Source organism: Phacochoerus africanus, chromosome 10 (assembly GCF_016906955.1).
Source record: "Phacochoerus africanus isolate WHEZ1 chromosome 10, ROS_Pafr_v1, whole genome shotgun sequence".
NCBI lineage: Eukaryota > Metazoa > Chordata > Mammalia > Artiodactyla > Suidae > Phacochoerus > Phacochoerus africanus.
The window spans coordinates 63,179,169-63,195,049 of record NC_062553.1 but is presented as its reverse complement, the minus strand read 5'-3'; the positions used below and the strand labels follow the sequence as shown (position 1 = coordinate 63,195,049).

Below are 15,881 nucleotides of genomic sequence, written 5' to 3'. Positions count from 1 at the left end.
AAACACGTTAGAGCCATTCTTAGGATTTCTCACTCATGCATCTAATCTATTAGATATATCATAAATCTTGCTGATTTTCCTTCATACTCATCTCCTAAATTCACCGACTCTTTTATTTTTTTTTTAAATCATCTACTCTTACCTATCACCATTGGAACCACTGTGGTCCATTTCTGGGCCAATGCAACAAAAACAAAAGGGCTAAATGCTTCCATCCATTCTCCTTTCCAGTCCATTGCCCACACTTCTGTGAAATGCTTTCTTAAACACCACTTTCATCTTATTATTTCCCTCCTTAAAATGCTGCAGTAACCTCTTTTTAGCCATAAATTAGAAGTCCCTAGTAATAGAAGCCATAAGGTGTTTCTGACCTATTATCCTCTTCCCTCACTTCATCTCTGCCTCTTTATTCCTGCTATCTCCCTGCTGAGTTTTTTAGTTTTCTTCATCTCCCTATTTGTTCATTTCCTATTTTGGTCCTTTGAAGAGATTTTACCATCTAAGACACTGCAATACTCTTTCTCCAAGTAGGTACTTTTCCTAATATTTTACATCTCAGCGTGTCCATATTCACCCTCATGCACCTCCTGTTTCAACATCATCACATTTATAATTATTCATGCAGTACCTTTAAGACTCATAAAGTCAGAGCCATGTCTATCCTTTTTACCTTCGTGATCCAGTAGCAAGCAAAATTTCTGGTCTACCACCTGCTGAAAGCATTTCATTCAACTACTGAACCAAAGGGTGTATTTATCTACTTTCTACTTACATTTATATTATTTCCTATTTCCAAAGTTCCCATGGAGGGTTGAAAAACAGTGATACAACTTTATATAGGTGTTATCATATAAAGTCTTAAAATTAAAAAGCACTCATTCAAAAGTAGTGACTTTATTTCATGAATGATAAAGGATTTCCAAGTATGCAGGATGTGTGGACTGACAGTTTATGTCTTTGAAAGCAAATCATGTTTAAAGTGAGAATGGTTTTACTGGAAAGGATAAAAGATGAAAAATTGAATAACTTAGCTAAGAATGGTACTAGCTGCTACAGCAATCCTATTATAAGAAAAATAATATTTTAAATCTCCTTCTAATCATTTAACTACAAGAATGTCCCTAATACTATCAAAAAGCTCTTCTTATCTTTCAAATACCTTCACATTCTCTCTGAATTTATAAGAGCATTAAGGCTTTACTATCTTTATAATTAGATCTACTGAAAAAGTACCTTCTCATTTTTGTCAATTCCTGATAATTCATGGTGATGGCAGAAAGCCTTAGGATGGATTACTAAAACCCCAGATCATTTAGAGCACATGAATATTAGCACCAATTCATTATGTGTATCAAAAATTCTATTGAAATACAAGTTTACCTTTAAGCTTTAGCAAATGTTCATTGAGGCTCAAATAAATGCTCTTCAATGCATATAGTGAATTTTCAAAATGGAAAAAAATGTAGATTATTGATTAGCTTTATGTCAACTAAGCTCTAAAAAGTAATCAAACCTTTATTTTGATGGTCATCAGTTGGTCTATAGGGGGCAATTGGAATATTGACGTTTGGCTTTATTTCCCATTGAGAAAGAAAGATACAAAAGTTTAGGGAATCTAAAGAATAAAATGATTTACTATTAGCATTTACTAACCTGGCCACCAGCTTAGCAAAAATATCAGAGAACATTTCTTTCATGTGATTCTAAATAGTTCAGCTACATTTTTTGTGACATGCTATTAATTCATGCATGTGTTACATTGCAGTATAGGAACACTTTCTGTGGTCACAGAGATAAATACTGTGAATACAGAATTGAATAAGGTGTACTTTTTCCCCTTTATAATTTTTGTTGTGTGAACACGACTGACATTAGAACAGATGCATGCTGAATCAGTAAGAATCTCAATGCAAAGTTCAAAAATGGAGTAAAATGTAAAACAAATGCCTAAAATCTGACTCCTCCTGAAATCAGTGTAATGTGAATGATATTCCAGCTCAATCATGCCTTCTCTCCATCCTAACAGTTTTTTAAGGCTTTTAGCACCTACTAATTAGCTTATTAATTCATCAACAAAATTTTGAGCACCTACTGTGTACCATGCCATTCTGAGCATAGTGAAAATTTTGCTTTTCTTCAACATAAGTTGTATTAATGATAGTGTAAATAAAAATTACACCAAAAGCACTACTTCAGTTTTAAATACATATAAGTATATACCATTCATTATTTCTTAGAGGCTCCTGTAGCATAAAAATCGTTGAAAATATATATGTACCAAACATGTTTAGTTTCAGTATTTAAAATAAATATTTGATTATCTGAATTGACTAGCCTGTTACTTATGATTCAGAAGCTTATGAAAAATTTTTGAAATTAATGAAAATATGGTGTTATATGTAATCTGTGTATACTAGTCAAAATAATGACATTATTCACAAAACAAACACTGCATCTGTTCCAGGGAAAAGCTTAGTCTCTTATTTCTTTTGACAGTGTGCAGACCTGGGTTCTTCAAAGCCTCACCTCACAGCCAGAGCTGCAGCAAATGTCCACCTCACAGTTATACCCATGAGGAAGCTTCAACCTCTTGTGTCTGTGAAAAGGATTATTTCAGGAGGGAGTCTGATCCACCCACAATGGCATGTACAAGTAAGGAAACCCATGGGTATTTGGTGCTGCTCTCTTCCACCAGTTTGAAGAAAGAGCATGAGGGAGCCTGTTACATTCTCTTACCATTTCCCCTAAAACAGGCATGTTTCGTCTTCCAATGTAGTTATTTCACCAGATTCCCACCTTCCTGAGTAAGCAGAAGTTTGAGGCTCTTTTACCGCTTACCTTTAGAGGCATCCATTTTCCTGAATTTCAGATTCAATATCTGAGCCACGAATATAGATTCTTTTCACTTTATTTTGTACTTTCTTTTAGTGTTCACGATAACCAACATGACTTTGGTAAATCCATTTCCCTGTTCCTGGTAAACCTTTTTATGCTTTCCTTCCTCTTCTTCTTCTTCCAAGCCAGCTTTCTGATCACAAAAACATGCAGTAACTTGTGGCACTTCCACCTTCTTGTTCTAACCTGCGCCCCCGCCCCCCCCCCAAGCTGCAAAGGTCAATTAGAAGGTCGTTTATAAGACAGGAATTATTACACAAACATAGAGAATTGGGGGCTGTTAAATCAAATTTGAGAGTCAAATACAAAACTAGGTATCAGCTAGGATTTTCAGGTAGTTGTCGTGTTTGTTAATAGTGAGTATTCTTAACTATTATTGATTATATTATCAGATAATCTTAGAGTAGGTGGATATTAAACATTTAATTTCAACATGTGCAGTGGATGTATCCACATCTATCAATGTTTTGGTGCTTCTGTTTTTCTAGTTTCCACATATTTCTGGCAAGGAAGCAAATTTATGCGTTAGTTTGATGACAATGCTTCTTTAGTTTTTCTACAGTCATACTCTCTATAGCAGAGTAAACAAAACAGAAAATGGAAGAACAGTGGAATCCCCTCTCCCCATAACATTCAATTTCCATTGAAGTTCCACGTTTCACTGTTTTAGATCCCAGTAAGTTGTAGTTGTTTTCAAAGCTGAAGACACAGTTTTTTGAAATTTAGTATTCTCTGGCTTCATATGTAAAGACATACATTTTCTTTATTGAAGTAATCACAAACTGAAATTTTATTTGAATTTCAGTGTCTGAATTTCATAGTGGCAGTGAAATATACTTTTGTAATTTCTCAAATCATCCATATTAACTTTATATTGCTAGAGATCATTCATTTATCACATTCTGGTGATCTTATGGGTTAGATGATTACTAATTATAAACAATTCCTCTTCAAAGAAGTAAATGACATTATATACATTTTTAAGAGGACACAGTTGAATAGTGGAGATATAAACTATGATTGAATGTGATGTACCATGGTTGCAATGGAGATTGCTTCAATTATTCAGAGCAAAAAGGAAGCCCGAATAGCAGGGGGAAATGTTGGCTAGACCATAGATTGATAAATTCAGGAGAGAAAACCATGTCTTGTCTTATTTCATGAATTTTATAAGTATCATTTTTCTTTAAGAAGTCCAGCCAGGATCTGCCTATTTCTCTGCATAATTGTGAGCCTCCCTTTCTGTAGATTTACTAGGTTTGGGAATTGGGGGGTTGAGGGGAGAGCTGCGCTCTGGTGACAAGGACTATGTAGCTCTCTTTTAGAACCTCTGTCTCCAAGTGTGTGAATTTCTAATACTGTGTTTCAAAAGAACACCTAATTTGTATGCACTTCTCAAAAAAAGACTATTGGGAGTCCTGTAGATGATCTTTCTAATATATAATCTCTGAGTGTGTGTTTTCTGTTTTGAATTGTATTCATAGTACTACAGATATCCATGAACAGCTGAGATGGCTTGATTGATGTCTCTTTGGCTCTGTAGAATTAAATGTATGGTTTCTACTCCTTTTAATATTTTTCCGCTACTCCGGAAAACAAAATGTTATATAGCTATAGGAAAAGAAAAACAAAACTGAGATTGTAATGAATCTACTTAAATAAGGGTACTCCTCACAGCTCTGCTTTAGTTCACATCTATTAACAGGGCAAGGGAATTGCATTACATTATTTTTAGGTGCATGTCAGTCTTGGTCTCCACTGGTTACCTCTCCTTACAGCTTCTCTTGAATATGATTTTCATTTTGACTTGAAGAGACATTTGTGCCCCCACCAACATGCTGAGGGCCTACTAGCAGCAAAGTCAGAAGAAAAGGAAGAGTCAGACTCTGGTGCAAGTTAACAGCTTTAGAGGAAAGTTGTTAACTGTGGGTACATTTCAATTGGCAGAGAAAAAAACATCCAGAAGTTTGATATCTTTCAAAGTAAACATATTTCAAGTACATTTTAAGAGTCCCTGTTGGGGCTCAGTAGGTCAAGAATCTGACTGATATCCATGAGGATGTGAATCTGATCCTTCGCCTTGCTCAGTGGGTTAAGGATCCAGCATTGTCTTGAGCTGTGGTGTGGCTCGCAGACGCAGCTCGGACCTGGCATTGCTGTGGCTGTGGTGTAGGCCAGCAGCTGCAGCTCTGATTCAGCCCCTAGCCTGGGAACTTCCATATGCTACAGGTGAAAAAAAAAAAAAAATCAAGTATATTTTACCTTTTTATCAGAAGTAAACCTTTAACATTTTGACCTCAGATTACATTTTTTCTCCATAACATTCCACTATTAAAAAAGCTAATAGCGAAAAATACTTGTATTTCCATCTTAAATATTTGTTTCAACTTAAAAGTTTTATGTTGAAGTGAGGGAGGTTGTATGGAAAAATTCACAAGGTTCAACCCAAATATAGCCAAGGTTGGGATTGTTTTGTCAAAATTGGCAACTCTTAAGTTATGGGGTTCTTTAAGTGACATTTTATAAATAGTAGGTAGCTTTCTTATTATTTTTAAATTTAGTCCTCCGTGGCCATGGCTTAATAAATGTTAGGTAGAATTGCTAATTTCTATATTTAGATCAGACAGCGTGTGTTAAGATAACTAAGCTGTGTCATCCTTAGTAGCTTAATTTATGCTTATGAACCATTCAGCTACCATCAGAGTCCATTTTATTCTGTGTCAGGAAATCTTTACTAATTCAGAAACAATTATAAATGGATTTTTCTCTTTGAGAACATCTGATCACATAATATTAGCAGCTGAATGAAGATGTAACTCTAAAATGTCAGAATCTACTATGGAGTCAGACAGTATGCAGTTAAATATTTTAGAGACAATTTTTCTAGAGCAGTTTTAGTTTCACAACAAAATTCAGAGGAAAGTATAGATATTTTGTGTCTATTCCCTTCCTACATACATTCATAGCCATGCCCATTATCAACATCCAGCACCAGAGGAATACATTTGTTTCAATTGATATGTAACCAGTTTTAGTTGTCTTTAGTCCACTATTACTTGCAGAAATAACAAACATTACTTTATTTCTAATATCAATTTATTCTGCTGATTTTTAAGGTCTGAACTGTGTTTTGGAGAATTATTTTAAAAATAAGTTTCAGATTTCCAATCAAGTAAAATTCAGTTTTGCAGAGCCACAATATTCAAACACTATCCATGTAAGCAAAATTTTATCACAGATTGTAATGTTGGTCATCTACTTAAATTTTAATTCTTTCTTGACATATGAGAAAGGTTCCAAATTCTGTTGGTGGTTTAATCAGTAGGTATGCAATTTGTTTTGAGATAAGCTAAAGCTATGTTTTCACTTTCTGCAGAATTTTAGTCAAGAGCCACACTGAAAAATCCTATTTCTGCTTGTGCTCCTTGCTTATTAGTAAATCCCTTAAGTTTACTTCTTAGGTTTCAGGGATAAATATCATTGCGGAAGTAATCAGTTCAGTCCCCAAGGAGAATTTTTCCTTGGCTTACCAAAGAACTTGCCACTGTCTAAATGCATAATTTTATCTACTTTATTTTTTGCATATGTAGTTTTACTCCATAATTCTTAGACAATAAGCCTTACATCTTCTTTAATTGAACTTGTAATATTTCTGAGATAAGTCATTTCTTGAAGCTATAAACCCCATTATTGTCCCTACAAAATTATAATAAAATTTTTCAAAGATTATTACAAATTGATGACTCTTGCATTCTCCCTGCTTCAGAGATTGATTGAAAATCTATTTTCTTTCCCTTCAGACCAGAGATGTGTGTAGTAAACAATGCCTAATTTTATCATCTCAAAATTTGTTTTTTTCACTTTACTTTGCAAACCAGGACCCCCCTCAGCTCCTCGGAATGCCATCTCAAATGTTAATGAAACTAGTGTCTTTCTGGAATGGATTCCTCCTGCTGACACTGGTGGAAGGAAAGATGTGTCATATTATATTGCATGCAAGAAGTGCAGCTCCCATGCAGGTGTGTGTGACGAGTGTGGCGGTCATGTCAGGTACCTCCCCCAGCAAATCGGCCTGAAAAACACCTCTGTCATGATGGTGGATCTGCTCGCTCACACAAACTATACCTTTGAGATTGAGGCAGTGAATGGAGTGTCCGACTTGAGCCCAGGAGCCCGGCAGTATGTGTCTGTTAATGTAACCACAAATCAAGCAGGTAAGTGTGATGTCCAACCAAATCCTATACCTTAGGCCAACCTCTGTCAGTTCTCTCCATAGCTGAGGGCTAAGCAGCCTGAGGCCCGGGAGAGAATTTCCTACTATTCAGAGGGTTAGGGCTTCATGTAAAAACATCTTGAATTGTTTTGTTTTGTTTTTTTCAGTTTTAAGTAGAGGCTAAGGCTTTCTTAGCAGACACATCCATGGACAGAAGAATCAAAGATAGGTGTTAATTGAACTTTTTCATTAAAAACTACATTTCTGGCTCAAATCCATTTGTTGTCAAATGTTTTTATCTCATAATTTCACACAGCACAGTTATTACAGCTCAAATCGACATTTTTGGGGTTTTTTACTTCATGTTTTTGTTTGGTAATTTAGCATGTTATCAGGGAATTTTTATTTGCTTATTTGTTTGTTTGGCACCACAGTTCAATTTTCTTTACAGATTGAAATAGGATTTTCTTATTATTTCTATTATTGTTATAAAAATGCATGAAATAATGTTTTCTTTGATAATTCCACTTATCAATATTAAAATAACTATGAACTATTGTACAACCACCATAGATATGAAAATATATCTCTACTTCATATGAGGAACTGGAATAGTAGGGAGTAATTACTGGGGAGTCAGGAAAATGGTTCTGCTTGAACTACTACTTTTCCTAAAATTTCTCCTCACATACTTAATTTTAAATAAGCCAACATAGAGGAATCCATTTCTGGTAAAATAAAAACCAAAGATAGACTATGGCTGAATTGATAACTCATCCTATTAGATGGCAGGAATCACGCAAAGCCTATGAGTAACTTATAACTTGTTTTTGTCAACAGTAGGTACCTGGGTGGGTGGAAGCATTAAATGTAACTTTCCCTTTATTTCTTGGCCACAACTCTCAGTCCAAGACATAAGCTTGTGGCCTCCTAAGTTCCTCAGGTGGACTTCGGTGGTGAGGACTGACATCTTTGCCAGTAGAACTTGCCATGCAATAGGGCGTGTTTAACTGAATCCAGTAAGGCTTAATTTGTATAATGTTATTTTAAGCGTGTTGGCCATGGAATAATCTGGTTGACCAGAAAATGCTGTTGTTCATCAAATCTTGGCCAAAATAATTTGAATTGTTGGATGTGTCAGGTAAATGAAGCAGTTGTCTCTTGAGAATAAGAAAAAGAAAATGCATGCCACTGAGTTCATAGTTATTTTGATTGATAAAATTGAGAGAAACATTCAGAAAGAGCCCAGATGATTATATAGGTATTTGCGTTATTCCCTAAGACCCCTTCTAAACACTCTGGATGTTCTCATCCATGTTGAATGCATGTACAGAGCATTTTTTTAATTCCATGAAAAAAAAAACACTGTACATGTATATGCCACTTTTTCTCAGTGAATCCTTTATATTTTTCTCTATTTACTCCGTCACCTAAGGTCGAGCTAATGAAAGTGCTAAAGAGACTTGCCAAAAATAGTGGATATTAAGTTGTCCTTCAGTACACACCCAGCTTCTGGTAATACTAGTGTGTGTCAGTTTTCCACTGCAACATCTAGATACCACAGTGTATTGTGAATGTGAACTGCACCCACATCAGATAAATACTGGCATGAAGCAGTGTATGATTTCAGGCTTCATATGCAACATCTTTGTGAATCTTCCATTAACATATTGAATGTGCATTGAACAATTATTAAGAGTTGTATTCCTTTGGGAGAACATTTTCAAACTTGCATAATCTTAACTTCTTCGAAAGATATTTCTCTGATAAACCAGATGTAGGAAATGACTGTTTATTTTTTAAATGATGTGATTAATAAATATTTGCTCTAGTTGACTTTGACATGCTGGACTGTTAAGGCCTCAAAGTGTGTGTGTGTGTGTGTGTGTGTGTTTTAATATGAATACCTTAAATACCAAGAAAGAATAATTTTCATCCACTTGTTCAAGGCATAACTCTCATGTAAAACAAACATTTGTATTCAGAGCGGACATTCTGTTGACTTTTGGCTGCTTCTTTTTTTCTCAAGTTCTCAGAGTACACATCCTGTAAACTCCTTGCAGATTTACCCACCTGCCCCCCAAAAAATCAAAATAAGGAGATTTTCTCTGTATCTGACATTTCAGACCAAGTCTCAATTTTACACAAAAAAATCATTAACTTCGAGTACCTCTTAAAAAATCTTAGATTTAATGCCACTACACTGGATATTTATCAAGTACCAACATTATAGACAGTGAGCTATATTGATGGGTTTTAATGTCTGAATATTTATTCAACATTCAATTGAAGAAAATTGTCATACCATATGTGGGTTTTATATAAAACTTCATTCAGTAGATTTTAACTTTAGTTTCAATCTCCTCTAAGGAGTGTTTTGGGAGAAAGGCATTTTTTTTCTTAAATTGTTTATTTTAAATTTATCATTTGTTCTGTCATTTTCTGATTGATTTAAATTTGTGACATCAATGTGATGTTTGAACTGTCCAGATTCAAAATTATATTCAACGAATATAGGAAAAAAATAATAATTTTTTCAAAATGAGAATCTGGCATTAAACTAGAAACTGAAATTGATTAGGTAACCCTGGCTGATAAGTCTATAAAAGAAAATAATGATTTTGTGCTGAGGATAATGATTAAATGATTAATTTATGGATGTTTAAACAGCATTTAAGACATTTTCCCAGTCATTAAATCATTTTGGAGTCTAGCATCTAGCTTTTGTGAGAAGCTGTCTGAAGTCAAATGATATTCTTTTGCAAGTAATTTAATAGTTATGTCAAAAGATGCAGTGTTAAGAAAAGCTAAATATTACAATTATTTGGAATTTATGGTCCTTGTAAAAGGCAGCAAAATAGCACTGAAGCTGACAAGAAAGAATTGCAAAGTTGTGATAATTATGGTCAAGAAAAATAAACACATGTGAAGGGAGAAAATCAAGGAAAAAATAATTTACAAAAAGATAAAAGAATGCTGCATGTGACAAGGGAAAATGGTAGGAAAATACCATTAAAGAACTTAACAAAGTCAAATTGAAAGGTGGATAAAGTGATGAATACACCAACAATGCTTTAAAACTTAAAAAAAAAAATAAAGTTCATTGAGTTCCTTTAGTTTTCTAGTAATTTTCCCTTTCTTATGCAATGCATTAAAAATTAACATACATATACTAATTTTTCTTTGTAAAAAGTATTTAGATTATTCATATGACAACAGTTCTGTTGCTCACCCCTCTTATTCTTCTCTTTTATGATTTTTAGGGCATCTAAAAATATCTACCTAATAGATGGATAGATGGAGAGTTAGATGGAGAGTGGGAACACAGCAGCACAGTGGGAAAATTAAAAATCCCATTGAAAGCAGTTGCTTTAAATGTTTCATCATCTACTCATAAAAGCATACATTTATTGCATTTTTCTGTAAATAGATTTTTAAAGTTTTTGCTTTAAAATGATTTTTCACTAGACACACTTTATCAAGGGCTAAATCTTAAAGCTCTTTTACTATATACAAACATATATTTTAATCTCAGGAAAGAATAAGCTCATTCTAATTGAGAAGCCAGAGATATTAATACTGTACTATGCAAAGGTACAGAATCCAAATTTTGAGCTGAAATAGACCAAATTGTTTTGAATTAATCTTAGACTCAGACTTTTTCCTCAGAGGGCTGGATTAATGTGATATGAGTTGCAAAGTGCAACAAACACTTTGGAGGGAATGTCCCAGCCCATCCCAGACTATCAGGAATATCACTGGGAAAGTCAGTTCCTGTATTTTGAAGGGTTTTGTTTCTTGATTCTTGCAGAGGTTTTTGGGGGACATGATAATTCCATTGCATCAGGTACTTTGAATTTGATGCCATGTGTGTGGTGGTCCAGCGTGGTGTCTCATAGGGTGTTAAGGTGATCAGGGTTCCTGAGACTAAATTCCACTGTGGAACTGGAAATTGTAGAGAATGCTGAAACAAGGTGATTAAAGTACACAGCTGTTCCTGAGATGAGGACAGCAAACATTTTCTGTTGGTCTCTATTTATTGAGCTGTTAAAAAAAAATAGTTCATTGTCACTTGCTAGACCATTACTATTATAATTCTGAGGGATTTTGTTGATTTTTTTCAGTGGAGAGAACTCATTGCTTGTGTTTGCAGTCACCACCTGATTAAAGGTATTGTTGTTTGCCTAGATTAGTTTGTCTTCTATACAGACTAAACAGGATATTTAAACCTGCATGTTTGTAATCCCCACTCTTTATTCTTTCATTTTTTTTTTTAATGGTGGCACTAATTGCTGAATTCCCCATGGATGCACTAAAGATGTGTGTTTACTCTTGGTAAGAGAGAGAGATGCTTTAGTTTGGTAATTATTACAGTTTTACAGCTTTTAGTGCATGGGTCTTGGAGACAAAGAGAGATTTCTTGAGGAAGGCTTCCAAGTATATACTAATGACCTGGTAAAATAATCAAAGGATTGAGTGGAGGCATCACTGTGCCATTTGTAATATGGGCTCAGGACAAAATCTTGTTCATCAAATTATCATCATAGCCTCCACTCAGATTTATGTTTGTTAGTGGTGTTCAGGATCCACAGAGATGGGTGTTAGGTCAAAGGCAGTTTTCCATAATCTGTGAAATCTATATATATTCTCCATCCTAGTTTCTAAATGTAAATTTAGGTCTGGAAATCTAAATGTTATAATCTGGGTGATAATACCACCTCTCCCAATTATCTATAAGGGGCCAGAGATTCCTTTCAGATAAACTAAAAAGGAAGATATACAATATTAACATATGGGGTTGTCACACAGTCCTTCTTAAGTACAGTCAGTTGTCTGTTCATTGAAGGGTGTTTAGGTAACTAAACTAACTCAGGTCTGGGAATTGATGGGAGCCCATGACTAACTAGATCACTAAATTTTGATTTGTAATTCTCAGACCTTGATCTCACTGGTGGTAGAGGTCAAATGGCCCATTATTTCAGTTGCTAAATGCCATAGTACTAGACTTTTACCATTCACATCGCTGCGTATTATGAAGTCTCTGCCCTCTTTCCTTCTAGTAGTAAAGTGCTGCCACTTGGCCTCTGCCATCCCTGAACCCTAAAGAGACGATGAAATCATTTCACTTCATCTTCAACCTCTGTGTCCTCAAGTACACAGAACATAAATTATAAAGATGTTATTTATAAAGGTGTCATTGTCCTCATCAATTTATTTCTCATCATAATGGTAAAGAAAATGTCTTCTGGATCCTTTCTGAAGATGCAATTAGTAGATAGTTTTATAGGGTTTGGAAAACAAATCCATTTTAACATTCCAACTATAGTAGGTCATTTAATTCCTTCTCTGTCAAAACAAGGAATTCTCAGTATCTGAACTTAATTTAAAAACTTAGTCCACTTTTAGTCCAGATTTTGGTCAACTAACTAAAGAAGAATTTAGCACTGTGATAGCTCCCTGGAGAAGCACATTGAATCCAAAATCTCTAGTCATGCATTTATACCAACTTGAATTAAATTTTCTTGTTCCTCTGTGAGGAACACACAAAATCTATTTTCATACATATTCCCTATGCTTTTGCAGATATAAGATCTTGTGAGACTCATACTCAAGAAGCTTCTTGTCCCTAGTATTTACTAGATAATTGGTTTCCATGAGGATGTTGGGATTTTGAGTTCTGATAGAGCAATAGATTTGGGCAACAGGACAGTTACTTCCTTCTGTCAGTTAATGACCTTCAAGTGTGAACTTGGTATTGAAGACATGAAAGAACAGCTTCCTCAGTCAGGTGTGGAACAAGAGAGACTAAGTTTTTCAAGTTGAGAGTATTTTGAGTCATCTGTATTCTTCCATATGTCCACATTCCAGTGCTCAGGATTTCTTTTTTTTCTTTTTTTTAATCACTTGCCTCATTTTCTCATAAAGCAAGACAATATAGCCAGTCGTCTTAGCAATTCAGGAAGTCTTTTTTTATTGCAGTTCTGTTATCCTTTTTACTGTAAGAAGATGTGAGATACTTGCACCACGGAGACTGATCATCTCAGTATGATTTGAGCAGAGAATTTAAACTTTGAGAAACTAGTTTTATTTATTTAAATTCTGCAGTAAAGATAGGCACAGCCTATATTTCTTGCATTTCTCATGCTTTGATAGTAATAAGATAGAATTTGGTCACTAAAAATACTGTCTTCAAGAATCACTTTATTCGAGGTGATCAGAGGTGATGAGACATAAGCCACTACATGCCAGGTGTTGTTAGAGCATCATCCTTTAAAACTACATAGGTTCTTCCTACACTGACATACAACCAGTCAAATCACTGGTCCAAATCCTATTTACTTGTTTACAGCATATAGAAGTTTGCAGGCTAAGGGTTGAATTGGAGCTGCAGCTGCTAGCCTACACCACAGCCACAACAAGGCCAGATATTTAACCCACTGAGTAAGGCCAGGGACTGAACCTGCATCCCCATGGATACTAGTCAGATTCATTTCTGCTGTGCCACAACAGGAACTATTTATGGTTTTTGATGGCACCCATGGCATATTGAAATTTCTGGACCAGGGATTGACTCCAAGCTTCAGCCACAGTGAGAACTCCTCATTCTTTGAAAAGATTTGCCTTTCTCACTTCTCTGTTGGGAACATCTCTGGTTTTAATGTCTGTTTTCTTAGTTGCAAATGGTGGCTTATTAAGTGGTATTAAGTGGCTTATACAATCATTGAGAAGAATAGACTCAAAGATTAGAGGCTTTTCTGGAGAAATGCCCAATTCTGTACCACAGATCTAGGCTGATGAAGTGAAACATTGCCCCTGCACCTGTCAAGCAACAAATAGCAGGCACTTGACTTTATTGCAATTGCTGCTGCCATTAGTAGCATTGCTACTTCAGGATCTCAAATTCAAAGATACTGAAAAATCTTAAGCATTGCCATCAGCATATATTCACATTTTTCTGCCATCTTCACCAGCAGGAAATAAAAATGGAAACTTTATTAATATCTTGGTTTCTTAAGTTGCCTGTTTGAATCAGTATCTTGCCTGGGCAAATTTGGTGAATAATCTCAGGCCATATGTCTTTGTCCTAGCAGAGAAAGCATCTGGAGGGATTTTTTGGTTTTGTTTTTTGGGGTTTTTTTTTTTTTTGAGTTCTGATTTCTATGTTGGGGAGACGAAGTTCATTACCTGGGTTTTATAAATGTATAAAATGACATTAAAACTATGATATTCAGTGATTTCAATGAAAATTTCTATATATAATTGTCAAATAAGTTATCTCTATCATTTTGGAAAAAAATCTGATTTTTCAGGTAAGTAAGATTTGTCCATCCTATCTTTCTCTGTTTTCCTTCCTTCCTAACTCCCTTCCTCCCTTATCCCCTCTCTTTGTGCTTTCTTCCTTTATTCTGTATTTTTTTTCCTATTTCAGGTGATGAGATTTGAGTTAATAATATGCCTCAACTCATGGCATGTTGCAATATGTGAACTGTACAAGTCCTCAGCTGGTTTATATATATTTTTATGTACTGCTTTTATCCCAAATTGATTTGCTATTTTCCTAAACAACAGTTTTTTCATAGATTAATTGCTTATTTTAATTCATAAGTATTCTTATCTAGCATGCATGCATGCATTTTATTTTACTTTTATTTTTTGGCTGCATCCATGGCATGCAGAAGTTCCTGGGCCAGGCTTCAAATCCTTGCCACAGCAATGACCTGAACCACAGCAGTGACAATGCCCAATCCCTGAATGATAGGGTACCAGGGAACTCTTCATGAATTTTAAATTTAATGTTATAGTTAGACTAAATATCTCATTCTGGGAGTTCCCTGGTGGCCCAGAGGGTTGATCCAGCTTTGTCACTGCCTATGGGTGGGGTTGCAGCTGTGGTGTGGTTTTCTTCCTGGCCCTGGAACTTCAGAAGCAGTGGGCACAGCCAAAAAAAAAAATAAAATAAAACTCATTCTGACTACTGATTTTTTTTCACTAAAATCAAAATATTTTTTAGATCCACTCATGTTGCCCTTGATCACCCAGTGTGCTACTGTCCTATGTCCACTGCATTTTACACATCAATTCACCCAGTAACAGAGACCCAGAGCCTCTGGCTACCCAATTTGTGGGCATTCTTTATTCAGTTTAGAGCCCTAATCTAGTGATTTTCATTCAGTATTCACAATTTTTATTTTCTAAAAAAAAGAGGGGGGAGGGAAGCAGTAAAACTATTCAACCACATTTACCGGTCTTTTCCCATTACTCTACACAGTGTACCTAAAACAGCTTTATTGTTTTCAAAATAAAATCCATAGTGGATACCTGATTTTCTGTGTGTGTGTGTGTGTGTGTGTGTGTGTGTGTGTGTGTGTGTGTGTGCGTGTGTGTGTGTGTGTTTGTGTGTGTTTCACCTGCCATGGAGAGCAGCAGATTAGCGGGTTTGTCAAAGATGTAGACTGTGGACCCTGATTTTCTGTATTTCATACTGTCTCTGTCACTCCTAGCTGTGTGACATGGTAAGTTACTTAAATCTCCAAGAATCTCAGTTTTTCCAATCGTAAAATGGAAAAAATAATAGTGTCTTTGATACAGGATATTTGTGAGGATTAAATGAGTTACGACCTATAAAACAGAATAATGCCTGTCACATAATAAGGTATTGATAAATGTTACTAAAGTAGTATTTAAGAAATTTGTCAATAATATTTGAAATAATGAGTTCATGGAAGAAACTTTGAGATAAATAGGTTTTATTTTCTTTTCACTTAAAAAAATT

The 15,881-nt window shown here is 35.1% G+C and overlaps 1 protein-coding gene across 1 annotated transcript in view; it reads left to right on the top strand.

Annotated features, from left to right (window-relative positions):
- The window catches only part of EPHA5 (EPH receptor A5), a 326,237-nt gene that overhangs the window by 161,595 nt on the left and 148,761 nt on the right, over positions 1-15,881 (top strand). The window contains exons 4-5 of the mRNA XM_047799235.1: positions 2,497-2,652; positions 6,774-7,109. Of these exons, the coding sequence (XP_047655191.1) occupies positions 2,497-2,652; positions 6,774-7,109 (492 nt within the window). The remainder of the gene's footprint in view (positions 1-2,496; positions 2,653-6,773; positions 7,110-15,881) is intronic.